Source organism: Procambarus clarkii, chromosome 82 (assembly GCF_040958095.1).
Source record: "Procambarus clarkii isolate CNS0578487 chromosome 82, FALCON_Pclarkii_2.0, whole genome shotgun sequence".
Taxonomy (NCBI): Eukaryota; Metazoa; Arthropoda; class Malacostraca; order Decapoda; family Cambaridae; genus Procambarus; species Procambarus clarkii.
This window is the reverse complement of record NC_091231.1, coordinates 7507446-7534736: the sequence shown is the minus strand read 5'-3', so window position 1 is coordinate 7534736 and position 27291 is coordinate 7507446. Positions and strand designations below refer to the sequence as shown.

At 44.4% G+C, this 27291-nt stretch overlaps 1 protein-coding gene across 1 annotated transcript in view; it reads left to right on the top strand.

Annotated features, from left to right (window-relative positions):
* The first annotated feature begins 1369 nt into the window (after positions 1 to 1369).
* LOC138358307 (putative proline-rich protein 21) overlaps positions 1370 to 27291 on the top strand; it is a 50653-nt gene continuing 24731 nt past the window's right edge. The window contains exons 1-2 of the mRNA XM_069316161.1: positions 1370 to 1379; positions 13187 to 13827. Coding sequence (XP_069172262.1) covers positions 1370 to 1379; positions 13187 to 13827 — 651 coding nt within the window. The remainder of the gene's footprint in view (positions 1380 to 13186; positions 13828 to 27291) is intronic.

Below are 27291 nucleotides of genomic sequence, written 5' to 3'. Positions count from 1 at the left end.
ATTTTGTTCATTGTTGGTCTCGGGGTTTGTTATTCCCACCTTATTCTAGAGAAGACGACTGTCTAGAAGTCTAGAAGCGGTGTCTGTCTAGAAGCGGTGGCATTTAGTGATCGTCTCCAGGATATACGGGGCTTTAAATGATGCTGTAATAAACACTTTGTAATCAACGAGCAAGCGCTTGCATAGTCTAAATCATTATACGTATGACAGGAAAACCCCCAGACAGGTGGAAAAGCATCTGCTGTTTTCTGTGCTACATTGTGCTTTGTTGCGCTTGAAACTGTTTGTTTGTGTTCCCATCTGAATATTTTTAAAGTTGTCTGGATCAATATCCTCGAAACTGTTCAGTATTTTCGAAGTTTAGATGAGATCAGCCTTGTCATGTCTGGTTTGGAGACATGATATCACACGACTTGATAACGGTCCAGGGCGGACCGAAACGTCGTCGTTTCTACACTTTCTGATGTGTGGTTTGGTTATCATATCTTCAGCCGCGTTATTGCGACTCGTCGTCGGCATCTGATATGTAGTGTTGTTAGCCATGGTGGAGCTCAAGCGTTTCTGGTGTAGGAGTCAACTTAGTTCTAGAATGATTTTTGTTGCCCGGTGTTGCACTTTTCCCCAAACCAGACGTGTCTCTGAAGATGAGGTATCTACGTTTGGATACAATAATCTAAGTGCACCAGAGATTTATATTAGTTACTTTTCCTTGGTGTCAAACTTTCGTTGAACTATTCCTAAGAATTGGTTAGTTATTTTTTTACTGCAGCTCCCACTAGTGTAATTAAAGGTGGATTCTGATTGCAAGGTAGTTTTCCCTCGTTAATCTCCTGCAAGGTAATGTTGGAAGTTTTTGAGGAGTTGTGACGTGTCCTGTTGCGCCCCACTTGCAAGGTCTTGCATTTTTCTATATTGCAAAGCATTTGCTAATCTTCCAACAATTTGTGCGGTTCGTGCCGATCACTTTGTAAGACCTTAATATAATTTGTAACTTCCCTATTTATCATAAATCTTTGTGTCATCTGCAAAATTATGATGAAAAATATTCCCATCTACGTCGTTGATGTATTTGACGGAATAAGGATTAGCGCTATTAAACTGAACCCTTTGCCACATTTCTGCCACACACTTTGCTACACCACTCACCACATTTCTTCAGTCAGATTCATTCCCCCTTCTGTATGCCACTTTTTTTTCATTATTTAAACCATTGTTTTATCCAATCTGGTGTTCCATCAGTTAATCCATGTGACTGTTAGTTCCTTCCCAGTCTTTCTTGTGGTACATTATCAGAAGCTTCAGCAAAGTCCGTGTGTATTACACACGCTGGAAGCCTTTTGTGCGAATTGCTGGTTGCCGCTTTCAAAAAATGGGAGAAGGTTTGTAAGTTTGTAAGGCAAGATCTATTTTTAAGAAACTCATGTTGATTTGATTTTTACAAGATTGTTCACTGTGAGATGGTGGATGATTTCCTCCTTTAGCATTCTCTCCGTGAGCTTGTAGTTGTGATCCAATCTGATTGGAAGGTTGTTATCTACTGAGCTTTTTCTGCCTGTTTTTTTTCTTTAAATACGGGAAAGATTTGTACATTTCCAATCTAAGGGAATACTGCCCCTAACACCATTCTCAATACCACCCCCAACACTACTTCAACACTACCTCCAACACCACCCCCATCACCACCCCCAACACCACCCCTAACACCACCCCAACAACACCCCCCCCCCCATCACCACCCCCAACACCACTCCAACACCACCCCCCCAACACCACCCTCAACACCACTCCAACACCACCAACAACACCCCCCCAACACCACTCCAACACCACCCCCCCAACACCACCCTCAACACCACTCCAACACCACCCCCCCCAACACCACCCTCAACACCACTCCAACACCACCCCCCCCAACACCACCCTCAACACCACTCCAACACCACCAACACCCCCCCAACACCACCCCCCAACACCACCCCCCCAACATCACCCGCAACACCACCCCCAACGGAGGCCCAGGCTCCTCTCACCAACTCAGCAGCAATAGACATCAAGACAATCCTTCACGGTGTAAAATCGGTGCTGGTATTTCAAAGGAACGAATGACTGCTCGCCGTTTGCATACTAATTTAACAACTGGGAGAAGCAGCGTGCTGCAGGAAATAAAGTACATTTATGTCTATCCTCACCCTCGTTGCGTTAGCAGGAGTTGAGTTTCAGCTCTTGGAAACCGTTCTCTATTTCTAATTTACTGGTGTGTAAGTTCATTTGACTATTACGTTCTGTTATATCTACTTTCCATTCCGTGCATATAATCTACCTCAGCTACGTCGCGTCCTAGCTCACTTTCCATTTTGTTTCCACTCTATCAGTGGAACAGATCTTTCTGATAACTCTGGGACTCACCAATGTATGGTTCTTCCGCCTCTTCCACTTTCGGTACACGCTGGTAACTGTCTCGTCTCTCTCTCATTACTCTGATCATTCATTTATTTTGTGGAGAAATGCGTAGTGCTACTTGTGTTCCCTTAGGCTTCCCCCAATGCTGAGGTCCAATTATGTGCACTCCTCCCAAAATTAATATGTTTGGCTTCCTGACAGTTTGGTTTCTGTGACTACAATTGCTGTTGAAATCTTTGCATGTGATTATTGTCAGAGCTCAGTTTGATGAATTGTTTTTTTGATGCCATATTTATTTTCACTAATGACTATATTTTTATCGTTTTTCTTCACTATCTTGCGACACTATTCTCTTCGGGATGTGAGCACGGGACAGCTCCCGTTGTGTGTAAAATGAGGGATAGGCAGGAATAGGTATGAGATGGAGAGGAAAGGGGATTGGAAAGATAAGAGACTCGTTTCCTTTCTCCCTGGTTAGAATGGAGACGAAGCTAGATGTTTTGGGGACAGAATGAAGGTTTGAGGAAAATGTGAGGGGTATGGAAAGGACATTAAGGCTAGGAGAAGAGAGTGTAGGGACGGGGCTGATATGTGTGTGTGTGTGTGTGTGAGAGAGAGAGAGAGAGAGAGAGAGAGAGAGAGAGAGAGAGAGAGAGAGAGAGAGAGAGAGAGAGAGAGAGAGAGAGAGAGAGAGCCAGCTTTGGCAGGAGGAAACTAGACCTGATTCTCATCCTGACAGCTTTAGACAGGAGCAGCCTTCACTACCCTCTCTCTCTCTAGGGAGGAGGCTGAGGGGAGGCCATCCTGGGCCGCACCTACCTCGTCTAACTGGGCTATTGGCTGGTGGGAAATGGGAGATGAATATTTATGAAGGTGTATTTAAATTTTGTATACTGGTGTAGCACAATACACACGTGTGTGTGTGTGTGTGTGTGTGTGTGTGTGTGTGTGTGTGTGTGTGTGTGTGTGTGTGTGTGTGTGTGTGTGTTTTGTTTGCTGTTAATCACAAATTAACACATGATAAATAATGTATGTGTTGTCTTTTGCTATGGCAAGCTCCCAAAAAGCTTACTTGAAGCTTGTCGTGTAGCGAAGCACATCATACATATTACAATGTATATTACATATTACAATGTATATTACATATTACAATATGCAACTGAGAAGACTCGCCCAACATGTGTTAAGCTTACCATATTTTCCTGGGTTTGAAAACATTGTCAAGGCCTTGAAAGTATTTGATTTTACATGTTGTGTTTTATTATGTAAACGCCATTGTAAAATTATTAGCCAGAAAGAGCCCCTCACAGTGATTACTGTGTCATTTACAAAATACTTTGTAAATATTGTGATATACACTATATTTCGGTCAAACATTCACAAATTTGAAATTGTAAACCTTTTAATAGAAATATTATGACATCTGCATTAATGATAATTACAAAGGCATTTAATGTGAATATTAGTAATGATTTGTACTTTTTGGAAGCAATTTTAATGGATCAATTAAAAAGCCATTGGAACACTACTTTGAAGAACTGACTAGTATTCGCCAATAGGCCTGTACGCAGTTTCATCCATTTGTGTGTTTCATGAACAGTTATTATATGTAATCTCCCTTTTACTGCCTCTATATTTCCCTCCACTCAGTTATATTGTTCATAATTTTCAAGATGTGTTGATTAGCACGAAAACGCCCAAGTAATTTCTTGTTTCAATTTTACTTTTTCTGGTTATAACATTATATATATATATATATATATATATATATATATATATATATATATATATATATATATATATATATATATATATATTTTAAACCTAGAAGGGGTACCACCTCTCGTGCAAGTGTAGAGACCCATAGCCTCGGAGAAGAAAATAAAGAGTACTCAGAGAAGACCTTGTGGATCCTCACTGAACACTTTGATATTTTCTTCTCCTACCACCCACAAAATATATATATATATATATATATATATATATATATATATATATATATATATACACACACAGAACACCTCTAGCCATCATGGCACAAAACAAAATGTGGCTATCAGCCTCTTCTCTCCGTAATAATCTGTTATCCTCAGTAAATTATTTTCGGCCCATTCCCCGGCCGCTGATATCATAGTAGATAACATCTACTAGGATTGATTAGATAATAATCCTTGATCTGTACAGCTTCCCGGAACAACACACTATTTCTAATTTGCATCATTGATATCAACCACATAACCCAAGACTAGATATATTTTTATCAGATGTCTTCAATTGAAATTTAAATATTAAAAAGTCTCCCCCAGAAACAAAATTAAATAAAACCTGGATAGAAGAATGCAGATAATTTGTATACTAACGTAAAAATAGTATTCATTGTGAAATATAAATAAACACTTAAGAAAAAGGTGTGAATCATAACGTATTATGTCTCATAAAAATAGATACATCGTTATTACTAAGAATATTTAATCCTGTACAAACCCTGATGTGAAAGGAGAAAATGACCTATCGGAGGCGTTTAAGCGTTCATTCATACATACATACATACATACATACATACATACATACATACATACATACATACATACATACATACATACATACATACCTTGGGGTAGAATCTCACTCACCCCAAAAGCAAACTTCGGTAATATTACCGGAAGAGATTAACAATAGGGGGGGTATATATATGTCTGAAACCCTCGAGTTGATTAGTGCCAGTAGGAGAAGATCAATGGCTTTTTTTTTTTGCTTCATTCGGAGGCTCCAGCCAGCCAGCTGGTTCAATATAAACACACACACACATACACACACACACACACACACACACACACACACACACACACACACACACACACACACACACACACACACACACACATACACACACACACACATACACACACCCTTGAGCAAACATGAAACGTTTGACTTGAGGGTGTTTGTTAGTTTATTGTTTATTGTGTTTGTTAGTTGTGGTGTGATTTATGTCTAGTTTTCCCAAGCGTAAGATAACAGGAGGTGAATCTAGCTGTTGCTAAAGTCCTGGTGCCTGGTGGGTATGGTGCCACCATTGTTGATGTTATACTGCCTGGTGGATATGGTTGGCCGATCGGACAGCACACACTGGACTTGTGATCCTGTGGTTCCGGGTTCGATCCCGGGCGCCGGCGAGAAACAATGGGCAGAGTTTCTTTCACCCTATGCCCCTGTTACCTAGCAGTAAAATAGGTACCTGGGTGTTAGTCAGCTGTCACGGGGCTGCTTCCTGGGGGTGGAGGCCTGGTCGAGGACCGGGCCGCGGGGACACTAAAAACCCTGAAATCATCTCAATATAACCTCAATATATAGTGCCACCATTGCTGATGTTAATGGTTGAGCCGTTAATGGTGGTGTTGCTGTTGATGTTGCCGTTGCTCCTGTTGCTGCTGCCGTTGCTCCTGTTGCCTCTACCGTTGCTAGCAAGTCATCACCATCGCCAAAAATGTCCCCCACTGAAGATTATTCAGCTGTCACGAACGATCGCTGCGTGAAGAGGTCAGCTTCCTCCTACCTTAGCATTATATGACACTGCTATTCCAACAGTATTTCCTTATACACTACTTCACATGTTGTCGAATCCTGAGCGCTCTCCACTCAGCTGTCAGGCCCCTTGGTAAGGGATAACGTTAATGTTATTGTCTGATGAGCTGTTCATTTGAGACATTTAAGTAAGTCCCGGCTGCTTCTAAGTACAAGTGACAGGATGAACAAACTAGTGGTTTTTTGTGGGTGGAGGGGGTAGGGGGGGGTTGTACATGCTGCTATGGCGGGGGAGTGGGGGGTGGGGGAGGATGCGTGGGGTGTGATGAGGAGGGGGGAGACGTGGGGGTGGGGGTGTTGAGGAGGAGGGAGACGTGGGGGGGGGTGTTGAGGAAGGGGGGAGGCGACTCATCAACAGGACCTTGGTGACAATGCCTCTTTTTCCTATTGTGTTTGAAGACTCCTTCAGGCACTGACCCTCCCTCACTCCCTCTTAGCTTCTCCCTCTCTCTCCCCTTGTCTTCCTCCTAGCCTCTCCCTCTCCCCAGTTTTGTCTCCCTTCATTTCCTCTTTTTATTATCCATCTGCTTGTGTCCTCTTATCTTCTACGGACATACACCGAAACATCACCTCTGCCTGTCTTCGTGCTTAAATATATGTAATACATACATACATACATACATACATACATACATACATACATACATACATACATTCATACATACATACATACATACTGTACATTCTGTACATGCGGAGAACCCACATCATGAAAAACAAAATCATGACTGAAGCGTGTTAGGTGAAGGGACGACGACGTTTCGGTCCGTCCTGGACCATTCTCAAGTCGATTGTGATGAGGAAGTAGAGACAGGCAATAAATAGGCAAGAGAGAGGTGAGGAGCAAAGTAAGGTGTAGTAGAGGGGATAGTAATAATAGTAAGAGCTGTGACTGAAGCGTTTTCGGATCAACATCAACATCAGAGCATCAACTTCGCACCGGACCTGAGCGTTTGCAAGGCATCCTTTGCAACATTTTTTTTTTTTAGGGTCTAAACAGCCTGAAAATCCCCATATTTGTATTGTCTATATTTGTTAGCTGCTTAATGCTAGAATTTCGTGTGTGAGGAAGATGGAATTACGGTAAATAAAAATAAAAATACATTTTCTTCGGGGTTTAAGAATTCGTCGATAATCATGTTTTTCTCCTCAATCTCCAGTGATCATTCTGGTGATCATTCTGGTGATCATTCTGGTGATCATCACGTTTCTGTAATTTCCTTTCACACACGTATGCTAACTGTACGTTTTTATTACTATTTACTTTACCAGCTTTTAAAGCAATTTGTAAATACATTACACAGCCTAGTAAAGGAGAAAGCGCGCGTGTGAGTGCGTGTGTATACACTCTCAGGACACAGAAACTAGCAAGAGTGAATGCGTCTCCTCGACACAGTCCCCGATCATCGGAGGCGGTAACAAGCCAATTAAACACTGCAGTAAACAATATTGCCTCAGGACAAAGCCATCAGAGGCTGCTGGATCTGCGACGCAGTGACACGAGCTTTGACAATCACCTCCCCAGGCATGGGAAGAAGTAGTGGTGATGGGACGATGGTGTGTGGTGGTAGTGATGGTTAGTAGAGCGTTAGGGAGGGAGAAGAAGAGGCTTCTATGGGGATGGACGCGGGGAACAAGATTCATGGAGAAAGCGCAAACATGGGTGATTCAGGGGGTAGCAGGAGGGTTCAGGGGGTAGCAGGAGGGTTCAGGGGGTAGCAGGAGGGTTCAGGGAGTAGCAGGAGGGTTCAGGGGTAGCAAGGGGGGATGGTTGGATGAGTTGGTATGAATGAAGATGAGGCCAGTGATGAGGGGGTGGATGAGTCGTGACAGGCAGGAGAGGAGGGTCATTCAAGAGGTGATGGTTGAGATGGTATAAGATGAGTTTGTGGAAGTAGATTTTGTGAGATAGAGGCTGCAAGATGAAGTGATGTGAGATGAGTCTGGTCAACAAGACTCATTATAGGCTCCTTCACCATCAAAAAAGACAATCCAACCCAACAAGTTGATTCAAAGAATCTTTTTCGTCATTGGGAAAAATATTTTAACCCTCTTACCGCCAAATATATGAGATCCAATTCTCTATAACTCGCTGTAGTCTCAAGTTCAGGAACTCTTAGCTGGCTGGTTGCCACGTTCAAAAAAAAAAAACCCTGCATATATTCTCTTTTTTTTTTTTTTTTTTTTTTGACACGCACAGAACAAACAAACAAAAAATTCACCAAAAAATACACGTTCATACGATCCAGGGAGTGAGGCTCATGTCTCTTTCAATATGTAAAGCTTAAAAACGTCCCAGGAAAAAAAACTACTCGAATACATGTCAAAACGAAAAAGTTTTCAGTTGACAAAAAAATTATATATATATATATATATATATATATATATATATATATATATATATATATATATATATATATATATATACATATATATATATATATATATATATATATATATATATATATATATATATATATATATATATATATATACACACACACACACACACTAGGGGGGTATCCGGCTGCTTCCAGGTCTCTCTCTCTCTCTCCCCTTCATCACTACCCTCTCTTTCACTCTCCCAATCGCACTCCATCTCTCCATCTCCATCTCTCTCTCTCTCTCTCTTTCTCTCTCTCTCTCTCTCTCTCTCTCTCTCTCTCTCTCTCTCTCTCTCTCTCTCTCTCTCTCTCTCTCTCTCTCTCTCTCTCTCTCTCTCTCCCCAACATTCCCCCCCTCCCTGTCTCACACCTCTCGATAGATAGATGGATGCATAGAGGGGTAGATGGATGGATAGGGGGGATAGGTAGATGAATGGATGGAATGATAGATGGAAGGATATATAATTGGATGAATGGCTAAAAAGATGACTGATAGATTGGTAGTTGGATGGAAAGATATATGGATGGATAGATGGATAAATATATGTATAGATGGACAGATGGATAAACATATGGATAGATGGACAGATGAATGGATGTATAGATGAGTGGATAGACTGATTGCTAGATGTATTTATAGATAGTGTAATGAATAGATTTGTAGATGGAATGAATGATGTTTGGATAAATAGATGGATAGACGGATGGATAAATAGCCACACGAATAGACAGATGGATAGATACGTAGATGAATAAATGGATAGATATGTGGATGAATAAATGGATAAATAGATAGGTGGATGAATAAATGGATAGATAGATAAGTGGATAGGAGGATGGATATGGATGAGGCCTTTAAATCAGGAAAGACAATCATATTCCCATTTATTGATAACTGACTATAAGACAAAATCTCTGTCTGTCTATCTGCCTGTCCAAAGATAGAGGCCAGATTCTAGGGGCCAGTCTCACGAAACTTTACAGGGGAAATGGTCTGGGGTCCGTGACGTACATAGGTTAGGCAGTGTATAGGTTTCAAGTTAAATGCCATAAAAGAAATGTTAGAATTTATATTGACCCCCCTCACCCCCTCCCCCCTCCCACGGATTCAAGTGTGAAATATTTGATAAGAGTCCGCTATAGCTTTTTGTGATCGTAGGTATATATATATTTTTGAGACCCATCTATGCAGTTACTTCAGTGGTTTTTTTTTATAATTAATTTTCTGCGTGGAGTGGGTAGAAGTACGGGGGGGGAGGGGGAAGGGGGGACGAGGAAAAGGGGAGAAACGAAGGGGGGACGAGGGGGGGGTCAAGGGAGAGTTGGGGTGAAGAGGGGGAAAAAGAGACTTGGGTACAGATATCAATGGAAATGAATGTCTGGAGAGGGTTGGGGAAAGAAGAAGAGGGGAAAAAAGATGGAAGGGGAGAGAAGATGGGGAAGATAGGGATATGGAGAGAAGGGGAAAGGAAAAGGGGGGATTGGAATGTGGAGTGATAGTGGGAAGGGGGAGGAGAGACATATTATTCATATCCTCTCCATCTCCTTCCCTCTTCCTCGCCTCCCATTCCATCACTTTCCCCTCTCTCACTTCCCCCCCCCTTTCCCTCCTCTATTTCCTGCCCCTCCCTCTCCAGCCCCCCCCCCCCTCACTCGACCCACAACTAAAATAATGTTTTGGTGTATCCACCGGAGACAAAACCAAAAGTTCGTAACATGGCCCAAACCCCGTGTCACGAGGCATTCTTGTGAGGATAGAGAAATATTCCCCCACATTTCTCTTCAATCACACCGAATTCCGAAATATTATATTATATATATATATATATATATATATATATATATATATATATATATATATATATATATATATATATATATATATATATATATATATATATATATATTAAATATATGCAATTGACGATCACAAAACACTGATCATTTTATGCGGAAAATCCACAGAGAAATATGAAATGAGGTGAACGTTTCGGCTTGTTAAAGCCTTTGTCAACACCAGACTTAACACAGTCTGGTGTTGACAAAGACTTTAACAAGCCGAAACGTTCACCTCATTTCATATTTCTCTGTGGATTTTCTGCATATATATATATATATATATATATATATATATATATATATATATATATATATATATATATATATATATATATATATATATATAAAAGTCGGGTATAAAAGTAATATACCCGACTGAACACACCGGTAAGAATATTGGTTAATAGTCTGGTTAGAGTGCTTCGTCTTATGAAGGAAGGTCTTGGGGGGTTATGATAGGTAAAATCTAAGACAGGACTTCACCTCCCCCGCCACAACTTACATCAGTGTAAAAATGTTTACCACACTGCCCTTTCTTCTCTCCATGTTTTTTCACCGACTTGTCTCGGAAGGTTCCTGTCTGCATTTTCACTACTTTTGTTCCTCGTGTCTCTTCTCCATCTCTCGGATCCATTCACAGTCAATTTTACTATAATTGAAACCTCTTACTGCTAGTGCTCTTAATCTAAACATCTAAAGGATAATGTGTGTGTGTGTGTCTATGTGTGTCTGTGTGAGTGTGAGTGTGTGTGTGTGTGTGTGTGTGTGTGTGTGTGTGTGTGTGTGTGTGTGTGTGTGTGTGTGTGTGTGTGTGTGTGTTATATCACCTTCACGAACACAACATAGTTCCCAAGCTTAGTTGCTCCGTCAATTTCTAACAAGGCAGAACCAAAAAACATAATATATCCGCGACTCCTGCAATATTAAGGTGATGGTAGAAGGTTCAAGGATTTACCAGCTGGCAAAACGACACGGAGAATATATTCAGTGTTTTGAAAACGTGTTGCTGTACACCACCACAGAGAGGAAAAGGGGGGAGGATGATGTACGTCCCCTCCCCCAGCATGAACACACTTCAGCATGAACACACTTCAGCATGAACACAAGGGAGCATGATAGCATAGAGCAGGGGTTGCTGGTAGCGGACAGAGGGGCGCTGATGGGGTGGTTCAAGGAAATATATAAGGCATTGAAGCTCTGAGGATGCACAGCATTGGGAGGAGAGGCATAACAGTGGATCTCGGGGATAAAGTCGTTTTCGAGGCAGATGTATACAGAAAACAAAACATGGTTCCAATAGGAGTGGGATGTTATATAGGAGCAAATGTACAAACAGGAGTTAGAATGAGAGAAAATGCTGAGGAAAGGGCTGGACGATATGAGGGGAAACACTGTATGAAATAGAGGAAATAAGCAATAAAAGTGAAGGGGGGAGGGAATAGGGGAAATAGGAGGGGTACTAGAGGAACTCAGAGCCAGAGAGTTACACAAAGATAATAAAAAGTTCTAAGATATTGCAGAAACAGATGAGAAAGTGAGGAAGAATTGGAAAACATGGGTGCCTACTAGAAGTGCCAAGTAGCAGAGTTACGTGAGAAATGTGAGAGAGAACTTTATAACCTCTGAGAGGAAGTATGGAAAACTCAACATAAAAGAGGCAGCTATATTAATGACAAACAATTGTGCACTTTATGCACAAGTGCCTGTGCAATTGGGCCTGTACACTCTGAGTGTGTAGAGTGAACGACAAGTGTCTTTCACCGGAATTTGGGCTGTTTACACATAACTGGAATGTCCCAAAATAAGGAACGGATGTTGCTTCTTCATCTCTCATTCCTCTTGTCTCGACTCTATTTCCAATTAGATGCGAGATTATGGAAAATATAAACCCCTCTATCTTCCTGTCTTTAGACGGGGTCGTGCTCACGAAGTCAGATGGGAAGTGCTTTCATTCCCCTAACATTTTGTTCCACCATTTGGATGGAACAGTGGTTCCACCTACTGAACAATTCCAGACCAATATTTATTGACCCGAAGAAAGGTCAATATTTCGGCCCTTTTCAATTCACTAATGCGCCGCAGTTGTAGTGCTTATAAGTATAAGTATATGGATCGATAACTCGGTTGCAAGTAGAGAATCAAATTCGACTCTTAATCATCAGTGATTAGAATTATAGCAAGATTATATAGTGGCAAAACTGGGAACCTCCCGAAGGCTCAGAGGGAGGTGATCAATCAAGCTGTTTATAGCCGCGAGGTGAACATAAGGAAAGTCAGCTATACAGCTCCCTTGGGAATGATTGATCGTTGTACATTGACCTTTGATATTTTCCCCCCGACTAAAAGGATAATGAATTTCAAGATATAAACAGATTCTAAAATGTCCTCTGTAATACCTCCACCACCACCACCACCCACGGAATTGGTATAGGGTGCATAATAAATAAAATGAATTTTGAAAGGCCAGCATTCAGGAGTGCAGCATTCAGGAGGCCAGCATTCAGGAGGGCAGCATTCAGGAGGGCAGCATTTAAGCACGTATAAACCAACAGAGATCACAAATGTAAGGTCGAAGATAAACTTCGCAAAGGATGAAAGGAACCAGAGAGAGAGAGAAAGAAAGAGAGAGAGAGAGAGAGAGAGAGAGAGAGAGAGAGAGAAAGAGAGAGAGAGAGAGAAAGAGACATGTAAGCAAACCATAAACGAGAATACATTAGAGTTTAGAAACCTAATGAAAAGTAGAAAAAAAAGTACTGATGCTGAGGTTCATATAAGACATACTCACGAAGAATGATAAAGCTTTTTGACTGTCAAAATACATATTAACACAGTTCCCCCAACACGAGACCTGTCCACAGGCTGGAGAAACAGGGAAGTGGCTCCTGTAGGTAAGTACTTAAGAAACAGAAGACAAGAAGTTACTCCGAAGGAGGATTAACTTCCAGTAGAATTAACAACCGCAGCATTAACAACCACAGCATCAACAACCAAGGCATCTACAACCACATCATCAGCAACCTCAGCAGCTTCAACAGCGACACCAGTTAGTGGCATCAACATCAACCACAGCCCCATCAGCAACAGCGACATCAACAACGACAGCAGCAAGAACAGCCCCGTGAAAAACAGACACATCAACGCCACCACATCAACGCCGCCACATCAACGCCGCCACATCAGCGCCGCCACATCAACGCCGTCACATCAACGCCGTCACATCAACGCCGCCACATCAACGCCGCCACATCAACGCCGCCACATCAACGCCACCACACCAACGCCGCCACATCAACGCAGCCACATCAACGCCGTCACATCAACGCCGTCACATCAACGCCACCACATCAACGCCGTCACATCAACGCAGCACATCAACGCCGCCACATCAACGCCATCACATCAACGCCGCCACATCAGCGCCGCCACATCAACGCCGTCACATCAACGCCGTCACATCAACGCCGTCACATCAACGCCACCACATCAACGCCGTCACATCAACGCCACCACATCAACGCCGTCACATCAACGCCGTCACATCAACGCCGTCACATCAACGCCGTCACATCAACGCCGCCACATCAACGCAGCGACAGAACACAGACAGCAACAGCTATCGGTGAACACACACACACAAGACCTGGCCGTATGTGGGCGTGCTAGGTTTCTATTTTGAATTCTAAAGAAGTCCTTCAGGGCCCTCGAGCTGAAGCATCAATGCCAGCGACCAGGAAGAGGAGGGAAGAGGAGGAGGAGGAGAAGAAGGAGGAGTAGCAGCTTAAGAGAGGGCGTGGAGGAGGTGAAGCCAAGAGGAATGAAGGGGCTTTAAGGGGACATAAGAAAGAAAGGTGAGGAAAGAGGTGTGAAGTACGCTCATAAATGAGGAGAAAGCAATTAAGATGTTAATAAGAAGGTGGAGACAGAGAGAGCTAAAATGAACGGACAAATCGCGAAAGAGAAAGAAACGCAAGGAACGTGAAACAGCCTCTAAGATAACGACAGAGAAAAAAGGAAGGAGTGGGAAGGGAAAGAAAAAAATCAGAAAGATATCACTATGAAAGAAAGCGGAATGCCTGACAACGGCGATGAGAGACGGGGAGGGAGAGAGAGAGGGCAAGATTGGAGTCAAAGGATTAAGAAGATGAGAAGGAGTGAGAGAGAGAGAGAGAGAGAGAGCCATGTCTCACCCTCCGCTATATTGATCGTTGGTGATGACCCACATCAGCTCCCGCGCACTTCATCCAAACCAGAACACTAAAAAAACTATTTACAATTAAAACAAAAACAAATATAAATATTCTAATATGAACACTTGCTATAGTATTTATTTTTCTATTTACGTAGGACGCAGACAACAAGCAAGTTTAACCCACGAATAAGAACTAACGAGCAAAATATGCTTCGTTTTCCCAAACTAAACAAAATAGAAATATCTTCTATTGCAGTACAAAAATGGGAATGCAAATCCCAGTTAATTCAAGGACTCAGTCTCCAAGGAACCTCCACATCCTCCTCCCCCCCTCTCTCAAGGCCAGACATCCATTCATACCTCCACCAAACCCCCCCAATCCACCCCCCCCCCTACGTTCATCCCCTCCGTTATTCACGTGTTACCCATCTTGTAACTATGAGCAGAATTAGAACTCGACGTTCCCTTTTTATATTCACAAGAGCTATTGGCTGATTTCGATTCACGTTTCAACGACGCGTACGTCAGGTGAAGTGCCTGTGAGCGCCCGCTGACGACCGCCCAACCATCGGAGCACCTGGAGAGAACTCTTCACGAGATAGGTTCAGTCGTGTCAGAGAGAGAGACAGAGACGGGCAGAAAGATAGGGAGAGAGACAGAGATAATAAGACAGTGAAAAATGTCTAGCAAGGACCAACAGACAGAGAGGAAGAGCGAGAAAGAGTTAATAAAGACGTGAATGGATGAGAGGTTGAAAAGAGGAGAGGGAATACAAGCGGTGGGAGCAGGTAAGAATCTTGACCCTCTAATTGGCAATGGCTTTCTGTGTCCCTCCCCCCCCCCCCCAAAAAAAAAAATATATATATATATATCTTTTACTCATTCATCATCCAAACATTTCATACTATTTTCGAGCCAAACAGCTACCTGCTATTTTCTTGCACAACATGATGTTGAATCATAAGCAAACCTTGAATTGTTTTAGGATCCAGCACAATTGAACATGTCTGTTACTACTGACTTGTCAATTTATTGCACGAGTTAACCCGGTGAGCAGAAAGGATTCTGATTGATGCCGACTCCTTTCTGTAGTTTGAAAATACCGGGCGAGTCAGGGGCTTTAGGAGGCGTAATTAGTGCCGAAGATACCCGACTCTTCGTTAAGATAATTGGACTCTGAAAGTGTCAGAGACCTGATCGACTTGTGGACAGAGCGGGTCTTTGTGTCGCGTGCTCTCAATCATCCATTTTGGGTCGAGGAGGAGGAGGAAGGTATGACAATAACAATGTCCTGTTTTCCTTCTGTTTCAGGAGTTTGGAATAATTCCAGACTGATGCTTCCTGATTAGTGTCTCTAATCCTCTCAATACTCCACCTCACTTCCTCTGGGCCCCCTCCCTTCACTCATGATATTCATCCATTTCCCCATCACTATCCCTTACTATTCATCCATTTCTTCTCCTTCATTTCCACCATTTATGCACTATCCCCACCCAATTCTTCTTCCACCACTTTTCATATTCCACCATCTACCTATCCCCCCCCAACCTGTCATCCTCGTATCATTCCCTAACCCCCTCCCCCCACCACTCATCCTATCTCCCACCCCTCCACTCTACCCACACTCCCCCACACCTCTGCCCCTTACACCCCACCCCTTACACCTGCCATCCTCTGAGGCTTTTAACTCTGCGAAATCTTAATCCTGTTGTTGACATGTTGAACGGTTGCCTTATCTTACGTCTTGCACCTCCTTCCTCTCTCCCTTTTTCTCTGTCTGCACACTCCACTCCTCTACTCATTCATCCCTCCTTCCATCACTGTTCCTTACCGATCCCTCCCATTCTATTCTTCCTTCGTCATTCTCTTTCACCTTCTCCATTGCTGCCTTTCTCTCTCTCTCTCTCTCTCTCTCTCTCTCTCTCTCTCTCTCTCTCTCTCTCTCTCTCTCTCTCTCTCTCTCTCTCTCTCTCTCTCCTATTAAAGCAAGGATTGCGGTATGAACTGGTCCGTTACATAGGCACATTTACCAGTTAAATTCCCCCCTCCCCCCGTTAGCCTCCTCCTTCCCTACGTTACCCTCCTTCCCATCTCCGGTACCCCAATCTTCCTTCTTCTCTGCCCCCCCCCTCTTCCTCCTTCCCTACGTGTTCCTTCAGCACTCCTTCTCCCTATCCCTCCAGCCCACTCCCATTTCCTAAACCTAGAATACTAGCCTCGGTCCCTTTTGTGTAGTGACCACGAATCTGTATTCAGCACAGAATCTCTCTGGTCGTGGGACTCAAAGAGTTCCGTAATTGGACTTATCAGTAGGTCTCTGTTAAGGCAGCGGCCTCCCTTACGCTGCCCCGAGGGCCAGGTACCCCTCCCTGCTTCGCTTCCCTGGTCCTCAGTCGGTGAAGTTACTACGACGATTTCCTGTGCGTCAGGCGGTGTATGCACAACACTACGACGATCTCCTGTGCGTCAGGCGGTGTATGTACAACACTACGACGATATCCTGTGCGTCAGGCGGTGTATGCACAACACTGCGACGATCTCCTGTGCGCCAGGCGGTGTATGCACAACACTGCGACGATCTCCTGTGCGCCAGGCGGTGTATACACAACACTGCGACGATCTCCTGTGCGCCAGGCGGTGTATACACAACACTGCGACGATCTCCTGTGCGCCAGGCGGTGTATACACAACACTACGACGATCTCCTGTGCGCCAGGCGGTCTATGCACAACCCTGCGACGATCTCCTGTGCGCCAGGCGGTGTATGCACAACACTACGACGATCTCCTGTACGCCAGGCGGTGTATGCACAACACTGCGACGATTTCCTGTGCGCCAGGCGGTGTATACACAACACTGCGACGATCTCCTGTACGCCAGACGGTGAGATATCAACATCGTGGCCTCGTTTCATTCACTCTGCGCCAGACGATGAGTTAATGAGAGGCGGTGTACAGAGATAAGAGGAGTCTCCTCTTCTGTAACGTGCATCACCAAAGGTAATGTCATAACTCTATGAATGTTACGCAAACACCAAGAGCCTGGAATGGCCCCGACACGTGAGGTAGCAACACTGAGAGCACTCAGTGTATCTCTCACTGAGAATTCTGGCAACAAAGAGTTCCCAAGTAGCACGGGCTATGGTGATCCCGTAGGGGACTTACCCGGCACAGAAGTAGGGCTGTGACTGTTCCTGCTATTAGGATTGATGAAGATTAAGCCACCCAAGAGGTGGCACGGGCATGACTAGCCCTTAAGTGGTAGTTTTTTTTGTTTAGTAAATCGTCGACCATCTGGTCACCACTTGGTCCGGGAGACATCTCCCGTCACGCAGGGTGCAGTTGCGCCTCCACAGATCTCCAGTATCAGCTCTTGATACTGGTAATGGCTCAAAAGGGCCACCACTTACGGGCTATTCATGCCCGTGCCATCTCTTGGGTGGCTTAATCTTCATCAATCAATCAGTTTAGTAAATGTATTCTGTACTGAAATAGCATTTAATCATCAGGCTGTTATCGCGGGATAGCGTACTGCTTGACGGCATTTAACTAAAAGCATTTGTTATTTTGTTATAGATTCAGCTACCGGGAACAAAAAGTTCCAAGTAGCACGGGCTATGGTGATCCCGTAGTGGACTTACCTGGCACAGGAGCGGTGCTGTAACTAACTAAAAGCAGAGAGCACATTGAACCTATACCGCTGGGAGGGCAGGTACATAAAGTTAAGTGAGGAGTAAAGGTAAGAGATAAGGGTAAGAGATAAGGGTCAATAACCTATACATACACAGAGGCTCACCATAGCCCGTGCTTCTTGCCCCGCTCCTGTGCCAGGTAAGTTACGGGCTCACCATAGCCCGTGCTACTTGCCCCGCTCCTGTGCCAGGTAAGTTACGGGCTCACCATAGCCCGTGCTACTTGGAACTTGTTCCGAGTAGCTGAATCTATAACAACAACAACAGGGTAGTTGGCATGGAGTTTTGGCCAGTGACGTCATTATTGGTATCTTTGCGGTCCGGTCTTGCTCTCACTCTCATGGTGGGTAGAGTGCTCTCACTCTCATGGTGGGTAGAGTGCTCTCACTCTCATGGTGGGTAGAGTGCTCTCACTCTCATGGTGGGTAGAGTGCTCCTCACTCTCATGGTGTAGAGTGCTCTCACTCTCATGGTGGGTAGAGTGCTCTCACTCTCATGGTGGGTAGAGTGCTCTCACTCTCATGGTGGGTAGAGTGCTCTCACTCTCATGGTGGGTAGAGTGCTCTCACTCTCATGGTGGGTAGAGTGCTCTCACTCTCATGGTGGGTAGAGTGCTCTCACTCTCATGGTGGGTAGAGTGAATAGTTCCGTTATTTGAGTATTTATATCTAGTTGTTCCACTGTTATGTGAAGGGTTTCAAGAATTTATAATCTTACATCTTGGTTTGTGTCTAATATGCAAGTGTTTTTATTCAGCATTTCTCCTGTTAGGGTGATGTCATGGGCTTCTCTCGTGTGATAATTAGGGGCACCTGATTGAAGATGACAGGTCAAATGCCTCGTTAACCTAGTCGACGTCATACCTGTGTACTTAGATTGCAGGTTACATCCTTCGTGGAGGGAGGGGGACAGGTGTACATATATATATATATATATATATATATATATATATATATATATATACAACATTCGACTGCTGTAAGATGGGAGACATCTCCCGTCACGCAGGTGCAGTTGCACCTCCACAGATCTCCAGTATCATCTATTGATACTGGAAATGGCTCAAAAGGGCCACCACTTACGGGCTATTCATGCCCGTGCCACCTTCTGGGTGGCTTCATCTTCATCTTCTTCGACTGCTGTAAAGGGTTCTCAGTTGGTATCGGGCTGTTTAGAAAATAAGGCTGGCGTCATGTGGGTTGTAGCTATTATGTGGGATCTAACCGGCGGGGATAGATTCCGCATGACTGGGGGGCTAGATATGTCGCTTCCAGTCACCGAGGCTAAACCACTTAATCTGGGACGTTCGTCAAATCGTGTCAACGAGCTAGTTTTGTCAGCCAGTAAATTAAGTTTCTTAATAATTAAATCCCTGGTACTCCAGGGGGAGGGGGTAAAAGGGGGGGCGGGTAGGGGGGATGGCAGTTGACATAGACGAGGAGACGACGTCGTTACTGCTGCACAGTCGTTCTAGTCCTGGAGGTAGTTAATGAAGTCTTGAAGGACGGACCTGTTACTCTTGCAAGGGTTAACCCTGGAAACACAACCGAAACTGTCTCTATTTTCCGCTTGTTACAACTTGTAATAAAGTTGTTACATCTTGGCTTAACGTGTTTATGACGTATTAGAACGTTGTTACAACTTGCTATATTGGTTGTTATAACTGGTTAGGAGGTGTTAAAACTTGTTCGAACGTTGTACCAACGTCGTAGTTTCGGTGTGTGTTTGGCGGGAACAGCATTCCAGTTGTCGACATTCTCAACATTTGCCTAATCTCAGGTCTCGAGTTTCGAATTTCCTCCCTCCCTTACCTCTCTTATCTCCCTTAATTACCTCCCTTACCTCTCTTATCTCCCTTAATTACCTCCCTTACCTCCCCTTACCTCCCTTACTCCCCTCCTCCCCTCCCTTCCCTTCTCCTTCGTGATAATACAGTTCCATTAGGTTAGATTATCAGCCATTGTTAGTGGCTGTGGGTATTTAAACACTCGTCGATAATTAACACAAAAAGAAGGCATGATTAATAAAGTGACTTCGTAGGTCATCAGTACAAAGGTAACGAACCTATTTCCACAAATCACTTAATAATCTGGTTATATTCACCTAGCTAGGTGAATATAACCTTATTGACTGTGGCTCTTGTGGGATATTGATATTGGGATATTATTGTGGGATATGAACACCTTAGACAGTAGGCCCAACCTGCAGCAGAAGACGCTGGTGAAGAAGATAAAGTTTATCTTCGTGTACGTTGGTGTCTTCAAGCCTTTCATGTATCCTCCTCAGGTCAGGGACCTTTCCGAAGTCACCCGTGGAGGGCTTCCGAGGACGAGATCCAAAGTGTGTGTGTCGTCGTCGTGAGCATGTGTTGATAGGAAGAGATTATATCACACTTAGAAGGGTTCAGGGGTATATATTATATGATCGTCACCAATGATCGTTCAGACGATCATTGGTGCGGTGGTCACGGTACTGTGTACGTTTAGGGGTGATCCTGGACGGCATGGGTTCGAATCCTGGCCGGGTCATATAGAGTTCTTAGTGGTCTATGGCTTGCGTGTTCATGCAGTTTTCCCTCTCCTCTCTCTCTTCTCTCTCTCTCTCTCTCTCTCTCTCTCTCTCTCTCTCTCTCTCTTCTCTCTCTCTCTCTCTCTCTCCTCTCTCTCTCTCTCTCTTTCTCTCTCTCTCTCTCTCTCTCTCTCTGTCCCTCTCTCACACACACACACATACAGTATGTGTGTGTGTATATATATATATATATATATATATATATATATATATATATATATATAATATTCAACTGTCATTTAACATGCTGGGTGAATTCCCAGGAAACTGGAATCACAGAGGGTGAATTGGAAGCCGAATTTGAGGGTGGAAGCGATAATTAGCAACAGCGGCGCCCCACCAACACGTCATTAGCGAGGGGGAGGGGGAGGGGGGAATGGGGTGGTTCCCAGAAGCGGGTCGCTGCCGGAATGCGGCCTCAAGGGGGTGAATCAATAAGTTCAACGTTTGTTTACCCCCTGGATCCCAGAGCTTCACCAGGAGGACACGCACTGCAAACAATTTGCACGCTACTCCCTCGCACCGGCCTAGAATGACCACCGCGGAATTGTTTTCTCTCTCTCTCTCTCTCTACTGACGGTAGGTGTTGGTCCTGTGGTCCAACACCCTCACCCGCCGTGGGGGCATGAACCCATCTCTATCTACCCGAATGGAGTTCGTTATCAAATATAAATGATGTTGTCGAGTTGTCATAAAATGATTGTTGTCAAGTCAATAGTGGCTTTAGGCATTGTATGTACTAGCTCTATCTATAAAGCCAACAAACTTTGTAAAATCTCTTTATGTATGTACCTTTACCTAAATAAAAATTATTATTATTATTATTATTATATTATTATATATAAGTTGTCATAAAATGATTGTTGTCAAGTTGTCATAAAATGATTGTTGTCAAGTTGTCATAAAATGATTGTTGTCAAGTTGTCATAAAATGATTGTTGTCAAGTTGTCATAAAATGATTGTTGTCAAGTTGTTATAAAATGATTGTTGTCAAGTACGAGGTGTTACGTGGTTCTGGGACCTCAGACATTTCAACCTGTCAGGTAGTCCAGCGATCCTCGGAGACTCGATCCTTAAAGGGGGTTCTAACTCATCACGTGAACCCGGCAACAGCCTCCAGCTGGTGAAGGGGTTGGTGGGGGGGGGGGGGGGTGGGGGGGGGTGTTCCACCAGCTCCCTCCTCGCAGCTGCTCCTGAAAAAAATACTGGAAAAGCATATAGGATTACCACACACAGAGATCACAATAAAGTGATGCATCAAATGAACAATTTCACAAGGGCCGTGACGAGGATTCGAACCTGCGTCCGGGAGCATCCCAGACACTGCCTTAATCGACTGAGCTACGACAGGGTAAAAAGGGTTGAAACCGAAGTTCTACTGAACTTACTTCATAGTTTGGAATTGTTCATAGAGGATTACCTCCTGGTAGACCAGACTTGAATTGGTTCACTAATTCCCTGAACACTGATCATCTTAGTCATATATATTATGTAACATTTGACGGATGTTGGAAATTAAAAATCATTTTGTCTAAATCTGTAAGAAATGTTGAAGAAATTGTTCACGACTTTTGTGAGAGGAAAGTTGTAATATACAGCAGTTGTATGGTGGCCATGTCTCAAGAAGTACATCAATAAACAGGAAGTGATGCAAAGACATGCGACTTAATGGCTCCCAGAACTGAGAAACAAGAGCTACGAGGAGTGGCTAGAGGTGCCAAATATACCAAAGCTAGAAGATAGAAGAAAAAGAGGCGAAATGATCACTACGTACAAAATAATAAGAAAAATCGACATTATTGACAAAGAAGAATTCTTGAAAACTGCAACTTCATGCACTTAGGTTCAAACTAAGGAAACAAAGATGCCAAAGAATGCATTAGAAAGTTCACTATTGCAATCAGAGTGGTAGACGGTTATAACAAGCTAAGTGAGAAGGTGGTGGAGGCCAAAACCGTCAGTAGTTTCAAAGTGTCATACGACAAAGAGTACTGGAAAGACGGGACACCACGAGCGTAGCTCTCATCCTGTAACTACATTTAGGCAATTGCACAAGATCCTAGTGTTGTTGTTGTTTAAGAATCGCTACTTGGAACAAGAAGTTCCAAGTAGCACGGGCTATGGTGAGCCCGTATAGATCCTAGTGGGCGAGCGGCCAGAGATCGGGTTTCGCAGTCCATGGACTGCGAAATATCTGCTTAATATCCGACCGGAGGAGAAATATATTGGCAGCGTTTCTTTTATCTGATACCTCTATTTACCTGGCAGAAAATAGGGACCAGGGTGTTAGTCAGCTGTTGTAGGCTTTAGCCTGAGAATGTGTGGGTGGGAGAAATATATAGTAGATATAGATTAAAGCGAGAATAGGTTCGGGGAGTCAGTACATTATATAACCGACAGAGTGAAAGGCGGAGTCCAATAGCTATAACTGTTTCATCCTGAAGACACAAATAGGTGAATACACTCCTCAACTCCACACGCACATACACACGCACGCACGCACGCACAACGCCCAAAAGATACTGTCGTTTGTCTGCGAACAACAGCTCCGCCAATTAGGGAAGTGCATACCTCGTCCACTAGGCACTGTTCCCCATTATATATTTACCACCACATATAATAGCCACTGTGGCGACGGTGGCGGAAGACCACTCACACACACACACACACACACACACACACACACACACACACACTTGAGTACACAATCACACTCAAGCGTTACCTGATTGTTAGGCCGTATAGACCGGGTTTTGGAGTGGTTACCCCAGCGTCGACAATCAGAGCGCAACTACATAGTCTCCCAAGACTGCAGGCTGCCAACTATAGGCCGTGTTCCTCTCTGTATTAGCTGAGGCGAGTTAAGTCGTGCATCGTCTGGGAGCGCGCGGCGTTGGAGTCGACCAGTCAAACTCACAGCCTGGAATACGCTTAGAAACAAGAGGTGCTTATGAGTGGGTTTACCTTGAGGCACGATGGACGCGACCATCGTACTCCTTAGGAGGTTTACCTGACCAGCTAGACGAACAGAAGTTTACCAGACTTCAAGCAAACAGAGACCAGTGTAAACGATAAATCACTTGACAAAGGACTTATGCATGGTTTTAAAAAGTTCTACCCCCCTAAGGCAATTACACACCTGTAGCGGAATGAAATTACGAATACACATACTTCATGCTACTCTTTTCCCCCACCACACCTACCACCTACCCCTACCCCTAGACGTGCCCAAAGGGACACTATTGCCAACCATGGGGGGCTATTGATCCTCTGCATTGAACTTTACCTGTCCGACAAAGGTCTGGGTATGTATTATTCAGCCCCCCCAGACAGGCCAGCCCCCTCCCCCCCCATACCTGCAGAGCACAGCCCTGCTGTTTCACCTTATCCTGTATTCCACTTTTGAGCGATTGGTACACGCACACTCACCCTCCCACCCTCTAATCTACACATGCACACCCAATTCCCGCCCACTTCATCCACCCTTTCCTCGTCATGTTCATTTACACACACACACAACACCACACCTTCTGTCTAAACATGCACACATAACCCCCCCACCCACTCCCTGTCTACGCTCTCTTGTATGCACGCACACACACACACACACGCGCGCGCGCACGCACACACACACACACACACACACACACACACACACACACACACACACACACACACACACACTCACACACACACACACACACACACACACTCTCTCTCTCTCTCCTCTCTCTCTCTCTCTTCTCTCTTCTCTCTCTCTCTCTCTCTCTCTCTCTCTCTCTCTCTCTCTCTCTCTCTCAGCCTTCACCCCTGTCTATACACCCTTTTTAACACATGCTCTCAACCCCCCCCCTCATCAATACCTACACCCTTCTCATCAATACCTACACCCCCTTCATCAATACCTACACCCCCTTCATCAATACCTACACCCCTTCATCAATACCTACACCCCCTTCATCAATACCTACACCCCCTTCATCAATACCTACACCCCCCCTCATCAATACCTACATCCCCTCATCAATACCTACACCCTCCTCATCAATACCTACACCCGCCTCATCAATACCTACACCCCCTTCATCAATACCTACACCCCCCTCATCAATACCTACACCCGCCTCATCAATACCTACACCCCTTCATCAATACCTACACCCTCCTCATCAATACCTACACCCCCCACATCAATACCTACACCTCCCTCATCAATACCTACACCCCCCACATCAATACCTACACCTCCCTCATCAATACCTACACCCCCCACATCAATACCTACACCTCCCTCATCAATACCTACACCCCCCACATCAATACCTACACCTCCCTCATCAATACCTACACCCCCACATCAATACCTACACCTCCCTCATCAATACCTACACCCCCCTCATCAATACCTACACCCCCCTCATCAATACCTGCACCCCCTCATCAATACCTACACCTCCCTCATCAATACCTACACCCTCCTCATCAATACCTACACCTCCCTCATCAATACCTACACCTCCCTCATCAATACCTACACCTCCCTCATCAATACCTACACCTCCCTCATCAATACCTACACCTCCCTCATCAATACCTACACCCCCTCATCAATATCTACACCCCCCTCATCAATACCTACACCCCCCTCATCAATATCTACACCCCCCTCATCAATACCTACACCCCCCTCATCAATATCTACACCCCCCTCATCAATACCTACCCCCCTCATCAATATCTACACCCCCCACATCAATACCTACACCCCCCCACATCAATACCTACACCCCCCTCATCAATATCTACACCCCCCACATCAATACCTACACCCCCTCATCAATACCTACACCCCCTCATCAATACCTACACCCGCCTCATCAATACCTACATCTCTTCATCAATACCTACACCCTCCTCATCAATACCTACACCCCCACATCAATACCTACACCCCCCTCATCAATACCTACACCCCCTCATCAATACCTACACCCCCTCATCAATACCTACACCCCCCTCATCAATACCTACACCCCCCACATCAATACCTACACCCCCCTCATCAATACCTACACCCCCCTCATCAATACCTACACCCCCCACATCAATACCTACACCCTCTTTCTTCTCCCCAAATGCATTTCCCTTACCAATTCTTGCCCACATCCACTCAGGGTGTCAAGTATTCACCCGCCCACACTGTGGCTAGTGTCAGACAAGTGAAGGGTGTCATAAGTTGTCCCTGTACACAAGATGGTAGACAGAAACCTCTTAGCTAGAGACCAGTCTCCATAGAGACCAGTCTCCATAGAGACCAGTCTCCATAGAGACCAGTCTCCATAGAGACCAGCCTCCATAGAGACCAGCCTCCATAGAGACCAGCCTCCATAGAGACCAGCCTCCATAGAGACCAGCCTCCATAGAGACCAGCCTCCATAGAGACCAGCCTCCATAGAGACCAGCCTCCATAGAGACCAGCTTCCATAGTCACCAGTCTCTTTAGAGATCAGCCTCCATAGCATGTACGAGTACAAAGTTATTCTAAGTAACACAAGTACAGTGTTATTCTAATCCTTTATACAAGTATAAAGTATTAGAGTAACAACAAATTGCAATCTAAAGCTAAAGATGGGATAAAACTTGGAACTAAACAGCAAGAATATGAGTTCCGAGAAGGGGACTAAAACAGGGGACAAAAACATGCATACCAAACGTGTTAGAGTTTAGTGTCAGAATACATATGAGATGAATATTATGGTAAAGCAAATCAGAGTTTCAAGTCAGTGAATGCCTGAGGTGATGGCATGGGAACAGGAAGAGATAAGGAAGAACCAGCAAAAGCAGGGAGTGAATTGGGATAGAGAGGATAGAAGCGAATGATGCAGAAAGCACTGGAGATGATATGTTAAGGGGGAACATAGAATCTTAACATAGAACATAGAAGAACCTCATGAATATACGGTTAACCCGTATTAGTTAACCTGCGCAACTATTCTCAGTGATTCCTGTGAAATAAGGAAGACAATTAAGATTTCCAATCAGTCGACAGTATCAAGCTAGTTAATAGAGACAACGAAGATATTGAAGACAAAAACAGATTACCTTGATAACACCAGAGGGACTTCAGGAGGCAAGGTAGGACAAAGCAAGGGGGATTACCTCCATCACCACCCTTCTTCTCCTCCTAACTAAGCCTCCTGACCAGACCACTCACTAGAAGGTGAAGGGACGACGACGTTTCGGTCCGTCCTGGGACCATTCTCAAGTCGAGAATGGTCCAGGACGGGCCGAAACGTCGTCGTCCCTTCATCTTCTAGTGTGTGATCTGCTCAACATACTTTAGCCAGGTGATTGTAACCTATCCACCGCTGCCCACTGGATGGGGGGCGGTGTGCAGGACAAACATATCAATTGTGACACTAGCTCTCCACATATGTCAGTTGCTTAATTTAGAACCTGTACTTGAGGTCGATCTCGAACCTATTGTTGATGTGACGACTTATATTGAATTTTGTAACTAGTTCATCAAGATTGTAACTTGCTTAGCTAAATGAATTGTGAGGGTTCAGTCCCTGAGCCCATTATGTGCCTCTGTAACCCTTTCCACTACCACCCACAAGATGGGTATGGGGTG